General features: G+C 42.5%; 2 protein-coding genes across 3 annotated transcripts in view; both read right to left on the bottom strand.

Annotated features, from left to right (window-relative positions):
• Positions 1 to 324: 324 nt before the first annotated feature.
• Positions 325 to 2,248, bottom strand: Mlnr (motilin receptor). The gene is made up of 2 exons (XM_076872668.1): positions 1,351 to 2,248; positions 325 to 659 (listed from the first exon to the last, which is right to left on the bottom strand). The coding sequence occupies exons 1-2, from the start codon at positions 2,246 to 2,248 to the stop codon at positions 325 to 327; spliced, it is 1,233 nt and encodes a 410-aa protein (XP_076728783.1).
• An 11,120-nt stretch (positions 2,249 to 13,368) lies between these two features.
• Fndc3a (fibronectin type III domain containing 3A) overlaps positions 13,369 to 17,882 on the bottom strand; it is a 159,683-nt gene continuing 155,169 nt past the window's right edge. For both annotated transcript variants that reach the window (XM_076872029.1, XM_076872030.1), the window contains one exon: positions 13,369 to 15,877. In XM_076872029.1, coding sequence (XP_076728144.1) covers positions 15,563 to 15,877 — 315 coding nt within the window. In that variant the 3' untranslated portion in view covers positions 13,369 to 15,562. The remainder of the gene's footprint in view (positions 15,878 to 17,882) is intronic.

Genomic DNA, 17,882 nt, shown 5'->3' with positions numbered 1-17,882 from the left:
TGCTCTATCACTTAACTATAAAATGATTGATCTTATTCCCAGAGTAGAATTAATGAAGACTTGGAAAACCTCTTCCAGACACACTGTAGATGTGGGATTTTCATGATCCTAAAGTGAATACAGATACATGAAAGGGAAACTGTAATAACTGGTACAGATACATTTTATACTTTGGTTTTAAAAAAATCATGCCAACAATTTCTAACCAGCTTGCAAAATTTCAACAACTCTCATTCTTAAACAGCATTCATACCCCACTTTCTGTCTTTATTTCTCTACAGACCTGTTGTCTCCAAAGTCTTGTAATTGGCTCAGCTGTGCTGGTTAAGCCATTGTCTTTGTGTTAGCACTGGTCTCTGTGTAGCCAACTGTAACTCCAGTGTCTCCCCCAGGGTCCCCCCCAGTGTCCTTGCTTCTGCAGAAACCTCTTGGTTTGGACCGTTTTGCCAGCAGCAGTTTACGGGCGGCTGCTCTGTACTTCTTGGAAATGAGGTTGTAGAGGATTGGGTTGATGGATGCACTCAGATAGAATAGTTGCAGGGCGACAATGTTGAAGTACTGAGAGAAGTACATCATCCGGGAATCTTCGGTGTTTATGTAAATGATTCTGCCAACGTGGAAAGGCAACCAGCAAACTACAAATGCCAAAACCACCACCACTGCAAAACAAGACACAGACACATTAGCAAAAGCATTAAAAAAATCAAATACCCACGACTCGCCCCGCAAAAAAAAAAAAAAAAAAATCCACCTCAGTAGTATAGCAACAAAATAAATTAGATAGAACTTTCACCTAACAAAATCTGCATGCAAGGACAAAAACCAACCAGGTATTTAACTGCATCGATATTTGCTTTAAAACCTCATGTTAGGTTCATGTATGTGTTATCAAGACTGGGCATAAGCCAGAAAAAACAATTGCTCCCAACAAGCTGTTTTGGCAGCCTTCCTTTTTCAAACCCGCTTAAGAGGCAGATTATCTTGGGGGAAAAAATCTGCAACAGGTCTGCGCATCTTTGACTTTTTGATATGGGCATGGTTCACCTCAGTCTTTGGGATAACTTAACACTAAATGAAATTTTAGTTTAATGCAATCTACCCGTCTTCTCAAAGGGTACTGTGATTAACCCACAGCTGCGGTTTCTAACAGAGGCGGGCCAGCTACCCATCCTGGATCTCCGCAGCACTGGGAAGTCATTGCTCTTGACTAGATCCGAGCCCTGGGTTCCTCAGAACCCTGGGGGACTAGAGATGGTTTTCTCTGGAGGCAGAGGGCGAGCAGTTTGCCTGTTCCCACTTGCGGTGCTGACCAAGGACTGGCGAGTTTGGAAGAGAGGTGGCAGGACTTACGCAGGACGCGGACTGTCTGCCGGTGGCTCCTCTCCCGCCCCAAGGCAGCAGGACCTTGCAGCGGATCTCGGTTCTTCCACAGCTCTCGCCCGATGAGCCCGTAGAGGACACTGAGGCACAGGAAGGGCAGGAAGAAGTAGGCAGTGGTAACCCACAGCATGACCCGCAATGTACCCAACCGTGCGCGGCTTGGCCTGCACTCGCGGCTGAACAGCGCCGCGGCCGCTGCAGCCTCAGGTCCAGAGAGCAGGGACGGCAGTGGCGCCCGCGAGGGCAAGAGGGGCGGCGGCACGCTGGACAAGAAGGTGTGTTGCTCAGTGCCGTTAAGGTCCACGATCGGGTAGATGCTGGGGTCCTGCTCGACGTCCACCAGAAAAAAGAAGGGCCCCGCGGAGAGCAGGGCCACCGCCCAGAGAGCACCGATGAGCGCGCGGACGCGGCGCCGGGTGATGAGGACGCGGGCACGCAGCGGACGGCAGATGGCCAGGTAGCGCTCGACGCTGAGGGCTGTCATGTGCAGCAGAGTGGCGTAGGTGCAGCCCTCGCCCAGGTACAGGGACAGGCGGCAGAGCAGCGACCCGAACACCCAGGGCCGTGAGCGCCAGAGGCGGTACAGGTCGAAGGGGAGCCCGAGAAGGATGAGCAGGTCGGACACGGCCATGCTGCCCAGGTACAAGTTAGTGGTGGTCCGCATGTCCCGGTAGCGCCCGATCAGCAACACGGTCACCACGTTCCCGCTCACCCCGACGGCGAACAGGCCCAGGCACACGGCGGTCACCAGCACCAGCGTCCTCAGGGGGAAGGTGGAGCAGCGGCGCTCGTCGCACGGCGGCAGCGAGGCCCAAGGAGGCTCCCGCGCGCCCTCGGGGCCATCGCTGCCGTTCCAGGGGCTACCCATGGCAGCACCGCGCGGCCGCTCAGCCCGGGTGGCGCAGGAGGCCCGGGCGTGGCCCCCGTCGGGGAGCGCTTCTTCTCCCTGCCTTCCGCAGGGCGCGCCCGGCCCGACGGCGGAGCGCAGCGACTCTGCGAGCCCAGTGGAACCCTGCCGCTCCTGGCGCGGGAATGAGGCTCTGAGGGTTCGCTGCCCGGCGCTCGGGAGCCAGCGGCGCGCAGTCTCCGCCCCCGGCCCTCGCCCGCCCGGGTACCGCTCCCCGCGTCCTCCCAGCCCCTGGGTAAACCAAGGCGCTTCCCTGGCGGCCAATTGGTACTCACGGCGGCCGCAGGGCGGGAGCCCTACCCACTCCCGGTAAGCGATTCCTTAACCTCGGAGAGGTTGGTATTGGCCCCTGCGCGCTGCGAGCACTTTTTGTAAGTCAAGAACACAGGGGGCTTTCTGGGGGATGTCTGCTTGTGTCCGGAAGGGGAATGCCCCCCATGACCACTAGGAAGCTACACCCCTAAACAGAAGAGCAGTCAAGACTAGAATTCAGAGCCACTAGTCCTGGCTACCAGGATTGAGTTGCTGTGTGATCTTGGCCCAGTCTTGTCCTGTCAAGGCCACTACTCTGAATTCCAAATGGTGGTGGAAGGAGCTGACTAAGTAATTCCAAGGATCCCTGGAATCTCCAAACAGGGGCACAGTTGCTCATCATAAAGAATGAGACTTAAGGGCTGGGGCTGTAGCTCAGTGGCACAGCACCTGCCTTGCACATGTGAAGCACTGGGTTCCATCCTCAGCACCATATAAAAATAAATAAATAAGATATTATGTTCATCTACAACTAAAAAAAATATTTTTTAAAAAAGAATGATATGTAAATGTTGAAATGTATGCTTGAATACTGTTACATGTGAGGCATTGTTTTTATGTACAGAGTGTTTTATAAATTTCAAAAAACAGACTCTGCCAACACCCGAAACAACATAAATTCAGGACATGGATGAAAAATGATGTTTGAGTCAGCTCATAGGGATCAAAATGACAATAGCTGACGCTTACTGAGTGCCTAGGTTGTGTCTGGCCCTGTGCTTTCAGTTTAATCCTCATGCCCCTGAGGAGCTGCTTCCTGGTGGACAAACAGGGTTTCCCTTGAGATCAAACAGGCAGAGTTGGGACTAGGATTTGGAGAACGTCTAGCCTAACACCTGAGCCTGCAAGCCTGAGGACCAGCCACATGGCCCAGCCCCAGCCCGGAAATCTGTCTCCCATTCCCTCTATCCTCACCCAAGCTTCCTATACTGCTCTGGAACTTTTTTTTAATATTTGTTTTTTTTTTTTAAATTGTAGTTGGACACAATACCTTTATTTTATTTATTGATCTTTATGTGGTGTGGAGGATCAAACCCAGGGCCTCGTATGTGCTAGGCGTGTGCTCTACCCCTGAGCCACAACCCCAACCCCACTGCTCTGGAGCTTCTGCCAGCTCCTTTATGTGGATGAATGCCTGTCTAGCTTTTTTTTTTTTTTTTTTTTTTTAACGCATCTTGTTAAAAATTTTCAACCTTTTCTCCCAAGTTCCCTTCTCTTTTTTTGGATCTGAAACCTGGCTTCATCTTAGGAACATGCTTCCCTTACAAGTTTTCTCTCACATGCAGGAATCTGGGGTTCGTGGAAGGTAATTGTCACTTCCCTTACCCTTGTTGAGTCTGAATTCATCACATTCCACCCTGTGCAGCCCCAAGCCATCACTCATCCTCGTTGCCCGAGGATCGGGTGCCTCATCTTGTCTCTCAAGCACTGCATCTGATGAAATACACACCCACTCACATGTGCCTGATCTTGGGGTTCGTTGACCCCCTTTCTATCAGTGATCCTGTCTGGCACCCCATCTCTGCCAGCTGCTTTTGTGAGCATACCTTACATCTTATCATTACCAGGACCCCAGAGCCCTCTTCCATCTCCACTTCGGACCTCTGTCTGCTCTCTTTCTGCTCACATTCCTTCCTGCCTCTGGTCCCTGAAATCCTCACTCCTCAGGATCCTCTCATCGGTTGCTCCTCCTGCCTTTTCCTTGTTCCTTACATGCCTGATATCCTTACTTTCTTACAACCTAAACTCCATGAGTGGCCACAGTCATCCCAAAGACTCATCCTCAGTGGTTTTGCTCTTTGCTCCATTGTCATACCTGTCTACTCCACCAGAGCAGAGCGGGCAGCCTGGCCCATGCATCTTTCCGCTTGGCTGCAGAGTTGTTTCTTTGGAAATGCACAGCCTCTAGCAGCGTGCTTAGCTTTTTCTGCCATCAGAATACTTACCCTACCTCATTCAATTTCCTGCCCTTCGGACTCTGATGATATATTCTCCTGTCTCCCTAAACCCTAGCCCCAGCATCCCAATGCCTGAGTGGAGATCATGCACCATGTTTCTCTGAAAGAAAGTTAAAGCAAAGTGAAAAAAGCTTCTATACCCTTTCTCCCACTCCCACACCCCCACCATTGTCCCCGCTGGGGAAGTGAATAAGTTGGTGGCACTGGTAGCTGGAGTCAGCTCAGCACCTGAAGCATTCCATTGCCCTCCTTAAGGGTATTACTATCAAATCCCTCTCTCCTAGGTCATCAGATTTTTTTTCTCTTCTAGGTCACTTCTATGTTTTCAGCAAAACTCAAAATTTTGAGTTTCTGTAGCTACTGTCTTCACTTTCTCCCTCCCTCTTGCTTCATCCTAGGCAGAGAAAATGTAATTTCTTCATGTATAGTTGATCTGATTTCCTCCAAGCTCTCAGCTCCTGGGCAGCAGGAGAAAATAAATGATGTAGCCTGAGCAAAGCATAATCCAGTTTGATCAGTGATACAGACCCTCTAGATAAGTAGTCAGTTCTCAAATAAGGTCATTCCCTAAGGTGATCCTAGTGTAATAGGAGGGAGGCCCAGTGGGCTTAAAGGTCTTCGGGTGGCTATTCAAAGGGAGGGGCACCTAACTTTGTGCTGGTTCCTGGGGTGCCCAGGCTGGCATTTGCTCAACTCCAGTTCCACATTTTCTTCTTGCCTGGCCACCAACTTTCTGCTAGCCGAGGTCTGTGGCTCATGAATGGGCTTCGACTCAAGGGAACACTTGGCCCTCAGAGGCTGCAAATCCCTGAGGCTCTTTCTTGTCTTCCATTCTGTTCCCTGGTTTAACAGGCTACCCCAATCTCTAATGAAGGCTCTTTACTCCTTTCCCCAGCCATCAGGGGGATTCCAAAGTGGGCTGATTGGGTCTCAAGCCAGCATCCATGCCAGCAGTACCCTGTCCCTTTCTGACTATACCATGTCACACACCCTCCCTTCATACACTCCTTTTCTTGATTTTATTTTCTCTCTGTTACTTACAACCACCCGACACACTATTTAATTTACTTAGCCGTTTGTTAATTATCCACCTCTCTCCATCTTTCAACATCATGTGTGCCAGAAATCAGGGCTTTAATCTATTTTGTTTATTGCTCTTTCCCTGGTGCCTGGATCCGTACCTGGCACAAAGCGAGAGTCTAATAAATATTTGCCATCTCTGGAAATGAAAAGCTTCTGCAGAGCCAGGGAGCTTTATTTCTTCACAATTCTCAATGCTAGAATACTGCTATGGTGTCTGTGGGTGCTCAGCTGGAGTTCCTTGATAACCTAGTTCAAGATAGAGCACTGATATGCAATAACAAGATGAGAGAGCCCACAGATTGGGAGAAACTGTTTACCACACGCACCTCAGATAGAGCACTGATTTCCAGGATATATAAAGAACTCAGAAAACCTAACACCAAAACAAAAACAAACAAACAAACAACAACAACAATAAAAATAATCAATAAGGGGCCAAGGAACTGAGCAGACATTTCACAGAATAAGAAATACAATCGATCAACAAACACACAAAAAAATGTTCATCATCTTTTTGAGTTTCTGTAACAATTAGATAAATGCAAATCACTCCAGTCAGAATGGCAAATATCAAGAATACAAGCAATAATAAGTGTTGGCAAGGATGTGGGGGAAAAAAGTACACTCATACACTGCTGGTGGGACTGCAAATTGGTGCAACCACTATGGAAAGCAGTATGTAGGTACCCCAGAAAACTTGGAATGGAACCACCATTTGACCCAGCTGTCCCACTCCTCGGTTTATACCAAAGGACTTAAAATCAATATACTACAGTGACGCAGCCACATCAATCTTTATAGGAGCTCAAGTCACGATAGCTAAACTGTGTAATCAAACTAGATGCCCTTCAAGATGAATGGATAAAGAAAATGTGGTACACTTACACAGTGGAATATTATTTAGCCTTAAAGAAGAATGAAATCATGACATTTGCAGGTAAATGAATGGAGTTAAAGAATGTCATGCTAAGTGAAATAGGCCAATCCCCCAAAACCAAAAGCCGAATGTTTTCTCTGATAAGTGGATGCTGATCCATAGTGGGGCGAGTGGTAGGGAGGAATGAAGGAACTTTGGTTTGTGTAGAGGGGAGGGGTGGGGCAGTGGGGATGGGAAGGATAGTAGAGACGGACATATTACCCTATGTACTATATAATTACTCTAGTGGATGACTCTGTACCTTGTACAGCCAGAGGAATGAGAAGTTGTGCTCCATTTGTGTATAATATATCAAAATGCACTCTACTGTCACGTACAACTAATGAGAATAACCACCACCAAAAAGAGCACTGATTTGGAGAGATGGACCCACAGCAGGCCCTTCTAACTACATTGCTTTGGTGAGGTTCAAGCACGACTTGGCCCCTAGGTAGCTGAACCCTTATGATAATGGCTTGGCATTCCATGTTCTAGGAAGAAAGGGGGCCAGGGATCTGAGAACTGACTAAATCTGGTTTCTACTTTGTAGCTCTGTCGTCATTCACCGGCTTCTGCACTTCACAGTTCATCTGAGGAGAGGGAGTTAGGGAGTTCTCCATGGACCAGGAGTGCGGTCCTCTCTTTATTTCACCCTATGAAGCTTGTGTGGGTCAAGAGTGAGTCTAGGACTTGCCTGATTATGGCCCTGTGTACCTGGAAGCAATAGGTTGGTGTCACAAGTAGACTTTTGGCTCCTGGCTGGAGGCCTTACAGGTTGGCCTTTGGCAGGCTGGGATATCCTGGGTAAAAATAAGTTTATACTTGCTCTATGTAAGCTGCTGTTCCAAGTTCCTAGTGTGTGTGTGTGTGTGTGTGTGTGTGTGTGTGTGTGTGTTTAATTGTTTAGTTGTGTGGATGGACCTTTATTTATTCATTTATTTATATGTGGTGCTGAGAATCAAACCCAGTGCCTCACACATGTGAGGCAGGCTCTCTACTACTGAGCCACAACCCCAGCCTTAGTACTTGTATATTTTATGTCAGTCTTTCAACAACGTTATGGGGGTGGGATCCTCTTGATCTCCCCATGTTATAGATGAGAAGACTAAAGCATAAAGAAATTATCCCAGGTTGCTGGGGCAGCCAGAAAGGACAGTGTTGTTCAACCCACCACTAGAGTCCATGGAGAAATGGACTGGATCCAACAAACTGTGCTGTGTGGCCTCTGGCTGTATAGACCACAGTGCTATCAGATGTAGGGAGAGCTGCCTATGACCCACTCTGCTAGAAAAGTGTCTTCCAGAAACCAGATTTTGTAGGCAAATGGAAAGAAATGGAAAGCTTCATGGAGCTTTAGGATATATCTGTAACTTAGCTTACCTGTGGAAACTTATGAAAACCCCATCGGTTTTATTTTTCTTTTCTCCACGAGAGCAATGCTTGAGACAAAGTTTGGAAAGCAAGCACCCATTGCAACTGACACACAGTTTGTAAATTTTCATGATTTTCCCTCACTCCCTATCTTCCTTTGTGTTGGAGGTCAAGTGCACAGCTTTTCACCTGCTAAGCCCACACTTCACCACTGAGCTACATTCTTGGCCCACATATCATATTTGAAGTCAACCTTTTGCATTTGGAAATGTCACGTAAAGTTCTTGATTTTCAGCATATCCTGCAAAATGGGAAGATGTGATAGGTCTGGGTCCTTGTCCCCCAAAGGCTAACATCTGTATTTGGATACCTACTATGCATGTACCTTGCTCATAGCACTTACTTCTCCCACAGTGACTGTGCTTCACACCAAGGCCCTTTCTCATCTAAATGACCTGCAGGTTCCATTGGACCCCAGGCACCAGGAAATTGCATCTTATTTAATAAAAAGGCAGAGGTGGTAAAGCCAGCCCAGGAAGGGGGCTCCCCAGCAGAGAAGACCAAGGGCTAGCTCTTTCCCAACTTCACCATGAGGAATCCGACCAGCACATGAACCTGGGCCCAGGCTTTCTGAGGTTTCTCTGCACAGCAGGGAAATGGCAGGATAGATTCAGGCAAGACTTGGTGACTTGACAGATTCCTGTTACTCTGCAGCTGTTGCTTTAGCAATTTTCTGTTGGTTCTAGTTTCTCCTGAGAGTCAGGCTCAGTGTGGCCAGGATTATTAAATGGGGTGGTGGAAAGAGGAGACCCCGTGAAAGTGGTGAGAAGAGGGTACAGGTTTTATCCTGCTACATATGGACATTCTTACTATTTAGCAGCTACCACTGGTAAACTGAAACTGTAAAAAGTTAGTTTCTCTAAGACCACTGGGTCATCCTAGAAATATTAAAAATGGGACAGAGCTGATAAGTTAGGCCTGGGTAGGCCAAAACACTTAATGGCTAACTAGTGAGGATATTCTATATAAAAAAAATTTTGGTTCCCCATCATGTAGATGTAAGGGTGAGAACACTTAGAGAGATGAGGGAGTTTGAATTGAGAAGTGTCTGGCATGGTGGCAAACACCCGTATCCTAGAGATTTGAGAGGCTGAGATGGGAGGATTTCAAGTCCGAGGCCCACCTTAGCAATTTAGCTAGGTTCTCAGTAACTTAGTGAGACCCTGTCTTGAAATTTAAAAAAGGGCTGGGGATGGAGCTCAGTGGTTAAAGGTCCCTGGGTTCAATCTCCAGTACTCCCCACTACCCTATGCTGGGAAAAGAAAAGTGAGAAGTTAGCAAGATGAACTCATCAACTAGGTCAGTTTTACTGACTTGCTGATGCCCAGTGTTTAGTGTCTTTTATTTATTTATTTATTTTGATACTGAGGATTGGATCTGGGGATGCTTAACCACTGAGCCACATCCCAAGCCCTTTTTAAAAATTTGAGACAGGGTCTCATTAAGTTGCTTAGGGCCTCGCTAAATTGATGAGGCTGGCTTTGAACTTGGAATCCTGCCTCAGACCCCTAAGCCATGGGATTACAGGCATGTGCCACTGTACCTGGAAGGATTTTCTAATCTTATGTTGATTAATTTTGTCTTTTCTTTTTTTAAAAAGTTGGGGTAAAATGTGGGGGAAAAAAGTTGAAGTGAAATTCACAGAATGTAATATCAACTATTCGAAAGTTAATGATTCAGTTCTGTTTAGTGCATTTACAAGCTGTGCAATCAGTACCTTTGCCTGGTACCAAAATACTTTCACCACCCCCAAATAAAACCCCATATGATGAAGCAGTTACTTGCCATTTTTTCCTCCCTCCAGCCCCTAACAACCACTAACCTCCTTTCTGTCTCTGGATTTACTTATTTTGGATATGTTTTTTTCATATAAATCAGTCCCATTTTATTCACATACATTTCATAAACATGAAATGAAAATATATTGCTAAGGAGTCTTTTAGAATAGAGTGCCAGGACACATACTTTATTTTCTTTCATATTTTCCCCCCAAATTCCCACTTAATGTCTGTTTTTAAAATTATTTATTTTGATTTGTTATATATGATGGCAGAATGCAATTCATTTCATATTACACACGTAGAGCACAACTTTTCAAGTCACTGGTTGTACACAAAGTATTTTCACACCACTCATGTCTGCATACATGTACCTAAGGTAATGATGTCTAACTCATTCCACTGTCTTTCCTACCCCCTTGCCCCCTCCCTCCCCTTTGCCCTATCTTAAATTCCTCCATTCCTCCCGTGCTCCAACCCCCTCATCACCATTATGAGTTAGTATCCTCATATCAAAGAAAACATTCAGCCTTTGGTTTTTTGAGATTGGCTTACTTCACTTAGCATTATCTTCTCTAACTCCATCCATTTACTTGTAAATGCCATGATTTTATTCCTTTAATGCTGAGTAATATTCCATTGTGTATATATACCACAGTTTCTTTATCCATTCACCCACTGAAGGGCATCTGGGTTGGTTCCACAATTTAGCTATTGTGAATTGTGCTGCTATAACCATTGATGTGGCTGTGTCCCTGAAGTATGATGTTTTTAAGTCCTTTGGGTATAGACAGAGGAGTGGGATAGCTGAGTCAAACGGTGGTTCCATTCCAAGTTTTCCAAGGAATCTCCATACTACTTTCCAGATTGGCTGCACCAATTTTTTTTCTTTTAGTTATAGATGGACAGAATACCTTTGTTTTATTTATTTTTAAGTGGTGCTGAGGCTTGAACTCAGTACCTCACATGTGCTAGGCAAGCACTCTACCACTGAGCCACAACCCCAGCCCCCTATTCTGAATATTTTATATAAATGGATTCCTATAACATATAACCTTCTGTGTCTGACTTCTTGGGCATAATTTTTGAAATCCATCCATTCAGTATCTCAACTCCTTTTTTGAATACACCAGCTTGTTTTATTTGGGAGCAATAAAGATACCCTCATTCTCAGGTGAATTTAAAAAAAATATTTAGTTGCCAATGGACCTTTATTTTACTTATTTATATCAGTACTGAGAATTGAACCCAGTTTCTCACCTGTGTTAGGCAAGTGCTCTACCACTGACAACCTCAGCCCTATCAGATGAATATTTAAGAAGATGGTTTATTCAGGGCTGAGAGTGGACTCAACATGGGAATTAGAGGGTTTCTCATTTAAGTCCAACACCCTGTGCCAAGTTGTCTAGTTTTCTTCTGTTTAGTCCTTAGAGGGCTGTGGGTTATTTTAAATGAGGAAATGCTTAGGCACAGTGCCTGACATACAGGTAGTATTTATTACTCTTATAAATGCGATGTTCAAAGTCAATATTAATTCTGATTTCTTCTTAGAATTGAGGGCTCTGGGGCAGACAGTAGAGGACAGTGGTGAAGTGTAGGTAAACTAGATCAATCACTTGATTTTAATCCTGGCTCCGGCGTTTATTAGCTATTCAACTTTTGGAAGACAGCTTGACTTCTCTGTGATATGTTTTCCACTTAACAGAACCACTGGGAAGATTAAATTACCAAATTAAAGCCCTGAACACAAAGCCTAGGACACATTAAGTGGTGGTGTTTCACGCCTGTAATCCTAGAGATTGGGATGCTGAGGCAGGAGGATTGAGTTTGAGGCCAGCCTCAGCAATTTAGTGAGGCACTAAGCAACTTACAGACTCTGTCAAAATAAAAAATAAAATCAGGCTGGGGATGTGGCTCAGTGGTAAAGTGCCCCTGGGTTCAATCTCCAATACAAAAAAAAATAACATCTACCACCACCACAAAACCCAAAAAACAAAAACAAACCAACAAAACAAGAAACAAACAAAATAACAAAAAAAACAGGAGATATTAGTCTTTGATTTGAATCAGTCACACATCTTCAAAATATCCTTTTTGAAATCTTTTTCTTGGCAACTTTTCCATAGTAAATAGAAATGGCAAAATCATACTATTTATTTTGAAATAAATAGAAAAGTAGTTATTATAGCATCTAAACATTTGAAGGCATAACTCCAAACATTGAGGACTTGATGACCACAATTAAAATCTTGTTTCTTTTGTTAACTTTTTTTCTCCTCTGAGGTGTTTCTCCTTCTTAAAGAACACTGGGGAGAAAAGTGATGAATAACGGCTCTGGCCCCTTTGGTGGTACTAGGGATCAAACCCAGGGGTGCTCTTTAAGTTTTGGGACAGGATCTCCCTATGTTGCTGAGGCCAGCCTTGAATTTGCAATCCTCCAACCTCAGCCTCCTGAGTTGGTGGGATTATAGGCATGTATCACCATGCCTGGCAAGACACACTGGAAGGTACATAATATTATTTGAAAACAGAATTTAAGAACCTTAAAAAATGAGGCACATCATCACCTTTTATGATAGTGGAGGTTGCATTGAAGAACCACTGCTTGTTCTGGTTTACTTTTTAAAAGTCTGTGGGCTGGGGTTTTGGCTCAGTGGTAGACGCTTGCCTAGCATGTATGAGGCACTTAGGTTCAATTCTCAGCACCACATATAAATCAATAAAGGTCCATCAACAACTATAAAAATAAAAAAAAATTAAATAAAAGGTCTGTTTGCCTCCTTGAGCCTCTGTACACATGGATTCTCCTGCAGAAAGATACCTATCCATAATAATGAAAAACAAGATGCTTGTGTTGGAAACCAACCCATGGAATGCTCAACAGGATGGGCAAAATTCTTACATCCAATCTATGGAAAAACAGAGGTGACAGGGTATCATAGCCCTTAAAGGCTGAATTCCTCCTTAATTGTTTCTATGCAGTGATGCTTCCCCAGCCTTACACTTTAAATTTTATTGTGATTATCTGCACTTGTGGCAGAGATCCAGTTGGATTTTAAAAGTAAGGAATGTACAAGAGGTAACCCATGGGACGGAAATTTTAATAGGGGATGAGAGAGGACAAGGTGAATTTTCTGGGGGAAGGCAGACCTAGCAACACAGACAGTAGGAAAGTCATGGGCTCCTAGGAGTGGGAGAATTGTACTAGAAAACAGGTGAGGAATGCAGAAAAGGGGAAGTCAGACATTTTCTTCCCAATGGGTAAACTTATTTAGAGGTAGGATCTTGCTATGCTGCCCAGACTGGCCTCCAGCTCCCAGGCTGAAATGATACTCTCATGTAGCTGGGACTAAAGGCATGTGCCATTTACCCCAGGCTTTTATTTACTTCAGACTTATCTTATTCTTTATATATGTAAAGCAATTAAGATAATGAATTGCATAAAATCAAGTTTCTGGGATAAAATTTCTAATTTCATTCATGTTTAAGATTTAAATAGGGCTGGGAAAACTGTTTTAAGCCTACTAGAAGAGGGAAAGCCTTATTTTATTTTCTCAAATAGGTAGCAAGTAATTAAATGTGTATGAATACAATAAACATATCTCAAAAAAGAATGATACAACTTTTATTTTCCATGGATTTTAAAGATACTTTTGCTACACAGTTTATGTATTCTTATGAGATTATATTTTACCATTTTTATGAAGTTTAATCTTGTACAATTTTAAGGTGATATGTTTGGTAGTGTATCTATAACCTTTAAAAAGTTTAGAGTTTTGGAATGTACAGTATATGAGGTAAAATCAAGATTACATTAAAAATTGTTTTCTCCTCTGCACTAATTTTGCAGTGAGGCTCAAATGGCAAGTACACTATTAAATGACATTTACTATCAAAAATAGGAGTTCATTTGAATTACTATGAAAAACATAAGCCACTGTAACTTGTCACAGTGGCACATTTTACCATTTTAGACATTCAACTATATAGAAATCTCTGGGCTCTTACACTCAAACTCATTTGTACTGCCAAATGTGGCACTTTAAAGAATAAGTTTCTAGAAAACAATCGCAATCGCTGTTGTTTTGGGGGAAGGTTATCACCCTATACATAAGAGATTAAATAAAATGTAAACATACAGTATATTATAGTGACAGATCATTCTTACCACTCGGAAAGGCCAAGTTTATCCGTTTCTTTTTTGAACAAAGGTTAATGTTTTTTTTTCTACAGCACAGATCATTTGACATAAAACAATTACAATACATGCCCATTCTATTAAGGGAAATTCTTCAGAGATCTTCAAAGCACAAAACATATGTTCCTTTTTTCCAAGACTGACAGAAGTGCTTAGTTATCACTAAAATGCTAACTTCAGCAACTAAAAATTAGTGATTCACTATCCTAAAACTCAAATAATAAATTAAAAAAGCTAGTTACAGGTGTTTTACAGATAACAGATGTGATAAAACAAGAATTTTAGATAGTTTCATTACAAACTGTATTATTACTGGCAGTCGTCAACATCTAAGCAAGATGTACAATGTGATACTCGACAAGATTCAATCTGATCATCCAATAACTCACAAATGCAAGCTCACAAAACATTAATGAATTATGCAATTGCAAAGTGCTCTAATGCAACATTAACCACATGCAATCAACAATTTGGAACAGTATCTGAACAGACATTACACATTAAACATTAGTTTTTCAAGAAAGAAAGCAGCTTGAAGTTTACTGGTGCAAATTAATTTTGTCTTCAGATTTGGTGCCCCAAACAAAAAAGGTTAGGTTTGATTATGAATTTTGATGGTGATGGCAGTAGTTATAGGAGAAGCAGCAAAGTTTATGGGAGTTCTTCAAAATTAGCCTATACCAGAGAGGTGGAGTAGATGTGTGTATGTATATATTCCTACACTAGGTATGTATAGTTTATATATATGTCATATATGTATGTGTGTGCCCTTACAAACATACATATAGTCCAAAGGCTCACAAAACAAGCCAAGTAGGTTTGAAATTCAGAGTTGGTTTTATGATGATTTTTTTAAAAAGTTACTATCTAAAAGTCTCTGTTTTTCCATGTTCTCAAGACCCTAAGAGGTACTTTTGGAGTAAACATTGAAATATTTTTAGGCCAAGTAAACTGCCTGTGCTTTCTTTGACTTATCTGTGAATCCATGAATATATACTTGTAATGAAGAACTCCACATTTATCAAACAAGAAGGTTCTTTTTCACATATGTTCTTTCATCCAGTTTTTGCTAAGCCCCTCCAGTTATTCATCATAATCCCACTTACCAAATAATTAAGACAAATGAGGAGGTAGAAATATAGCACTAGATTGCTTTCACAGCATCAAAGACTTTAACATTTTTATATAGCACATTAGTGTAAATTCTAGTCATTCTGAATTTTCACTTGGTAATAATCTTTATCAGGTCATCACTGTTTCACTCATGGTGACTGGTCAAAATTATCAAAATTGTTGTCTCTTAAAAAGTTTGTTCTACAAGAAGACATGTCAAAAAAAAAAAATAAATAAAAGAGAGAGAGACAGAAAGTCAAAAGTACCAACCAAAAAACCCTCCCCAAAATTGATATTTCTGTGGCTTGCATTCTAATAAAGTGCCAGCCTCTACCTAACAATATGAGCACTGAAAATGGCAAAAAATGATGTGCTATAGTCTCAATGCCAGTGCTAAATGCCATCGTTTTTGTAAAAGCGTTACAGAAATAATTTTAGTACATGACAAAATAAAATGTAATACAGTGTTAAAATAAAGTTATATTTTCACTTGATTACAAAGTACTGAATGATAAAGGCAATCAAAATGGAAAAAAAAGCAAACAGCACAAGGATGACAGCAGCACACTGCTCGTCACTTAGCGTGCGCCGGGTCCGGGTGCTTTCCACAGTGTCTCTGTTAGTGCTGGCTGGCGGTTCTGTCCTCTGAGAGATGAAGAGCACTGTGGTGCTGTAGGGACCGACTAGGTCCTGGTGCCCCAAAGGATCTTGGCACTGGCGAATGGCACACACTCTGAAGCGATATTCACAGTTCAGTTGGAGGCTGGAATACCGGAAGGAAGAGTCGGGACCTTTGTAAATCTGTCAATGAAAGATTAAAAGGAAGAATCGTGTGTAGAGTCTAGTCAGAAAATGTGTTAACAATGACTAGTTTTAGAATTATATTTTGACACGAAAGCTAGTAAATATCATCAATTTTATTTTCTGCAATACTGAGGATTGAACCCAGGGGCACTTTACCACTGAACCATGTACTCAGTCCTATTTTTATACTTGGAGACAGGGTCTTGCTAATTTGCCAAGACCCTGTCTCAAAATAATAAATAAAAAGTACCAGGAATGTAGCTCAGTGGTAAATTGCTCCTGGGTTCAATCCCCAGTACCAAACTAACAAAGCACACACAAAATAAAACAAAACACAAAAAACCCCTGAACACCCCTATCCATTAAAGTACTTATCTGTCTGCTGTATAAGGGCAGGAGAAATTTGACAAGTGAGGATGGAAGACCTAGCCTCACAGCTTACAAACCAGTTAAGGAGTGAAGATGTGCCCTAAAGCGGCAAGAGAACAGCAAGTCAGCCAGCTCTCAGGCACTTCCCAGCTTTCCTCACATGTAGGAAGTCATTTTTGGTGACTTCATTCCGTGTGAGGAGAAAGACTATAATCTTGTCTCCCCACCACCCCCACTTTTGGCTAACTAGTAACTTTCCATAAAAATTTAAACATAACCAGTTGAATGAAAAACAGGAATTTTCTATAGGTACCTGTGGTAAATCACTATAAACGTCAAAGGCTCCTCTACCATGTCTCAGGATGGAGGGAGGGAGGAAGGGGAGCAGAAAGAGAGAGAAAACAAGAGTTGCATGGATTTTTAAGGAAGTGTGCTACTCAACAGGAAGATGGAATTGGTTACCCAGTGGTCCAAGCTCTGTTCCACCACCTCCCACTCCAGTAAATTTAGATCAATTACCTCAGTACAATACGCATAACAGTACTTAACTTGTATGGTAATTATGAGGATGAGATGAGCTAATAGCATACCAAGAGTGTTCAAAAGTGAAGGTAACCAACGAGTCCCTCTTCTCACTTTATTAACGAGAAAACCAAGACCCACAGGGTAGAATCATTCACCAATTGGCTTGCTCCCACTAGCTGTTGGGCTACAAATTACATCAACCAATACCTGAGCTAGCATTCTTTTAAACACTTTTAGCATACGGGCTTGCTCCTGAAGAAAATCTCTGTTTCATTTTTTGTGTCTCCAGAATCTAGTAGGTACTTAATAAAAGCCCTCTGTGAATTATTAACTTTAAATAAAAATGTAGATTCTGGTAAGATAGATAAAGGAACTTTTATTCATCCTAAGATGAATCTTACAGAAAATAGTTTTTATATATTAGTTTGGAGAACACAGATGAACATCTCAGGGAATAGGAATGTAAAACTGATCCATATATGAGAGATGGTAATAAATTAAATGATTTTGGGCTCAGGTTATGGCTCAGTGGTAGAGTGCTTGCCTAGCATGTATAAGGCACTGGGTTCGATTCTCAGCACTGTATATAAATAAATAAAATAAAGGTCCATCAACAACTAAAATTAAAAAATAAATAATTTTATTATTAGAAATCAGTATTAAAATTTACACATAAGATAAAGCCAACTTGGTAAAAATTAAAAAGTGTATTTTTTATGAATATAAAGACTGATTTTAATTTTTGTCTTTAAGCTTTATTTTCCATGTCTCCAAATGAGCATGGCAATGTATGGTTAGGGGAAAAAACTGTCAACAAATGGCATGAACATGACAAAAGAAGAGGAGATCTGGCAAAGACATCTGGCTGGGGAGGTAGTTCAGTAGTTAAGCGTTTGTCTAGCATATACAAGGTCCTGATATCTAGTACCTCAAAAAAAAAAAAAAAAAAAAAAAAGTTCAGAGATCTGTCAGAGAGAGGAGGAATACATTAATTTTTCTAGTTTAGAAATTTAGGTATATTTAACATAAGAGGGGCCATTTTAGGGTATCACTTTAAGTAGTATTAAAGGAACCCTGATCATGTTGTGTGAGGGACTGAAGGGAGGTG

This window comes from Callospermophilus lateralis, chromosome 12 (assembly GCF_048772815.1).
Source record: "Callospermophilus lateralis isolate mCalLat2 chromosome 12, mCalLat2.hap1, whole genome shotgun sequence".
Taxonomy (NCBI): Eukaryota; Metazoa; Chordata; class Mammalia; order Rodentia; family Sciuridae; genus Callospermophilus; species Callospermophilus lateralis.
This window is presented reverse-complemented; position numbering and strand designations above follow the sequence as displayed.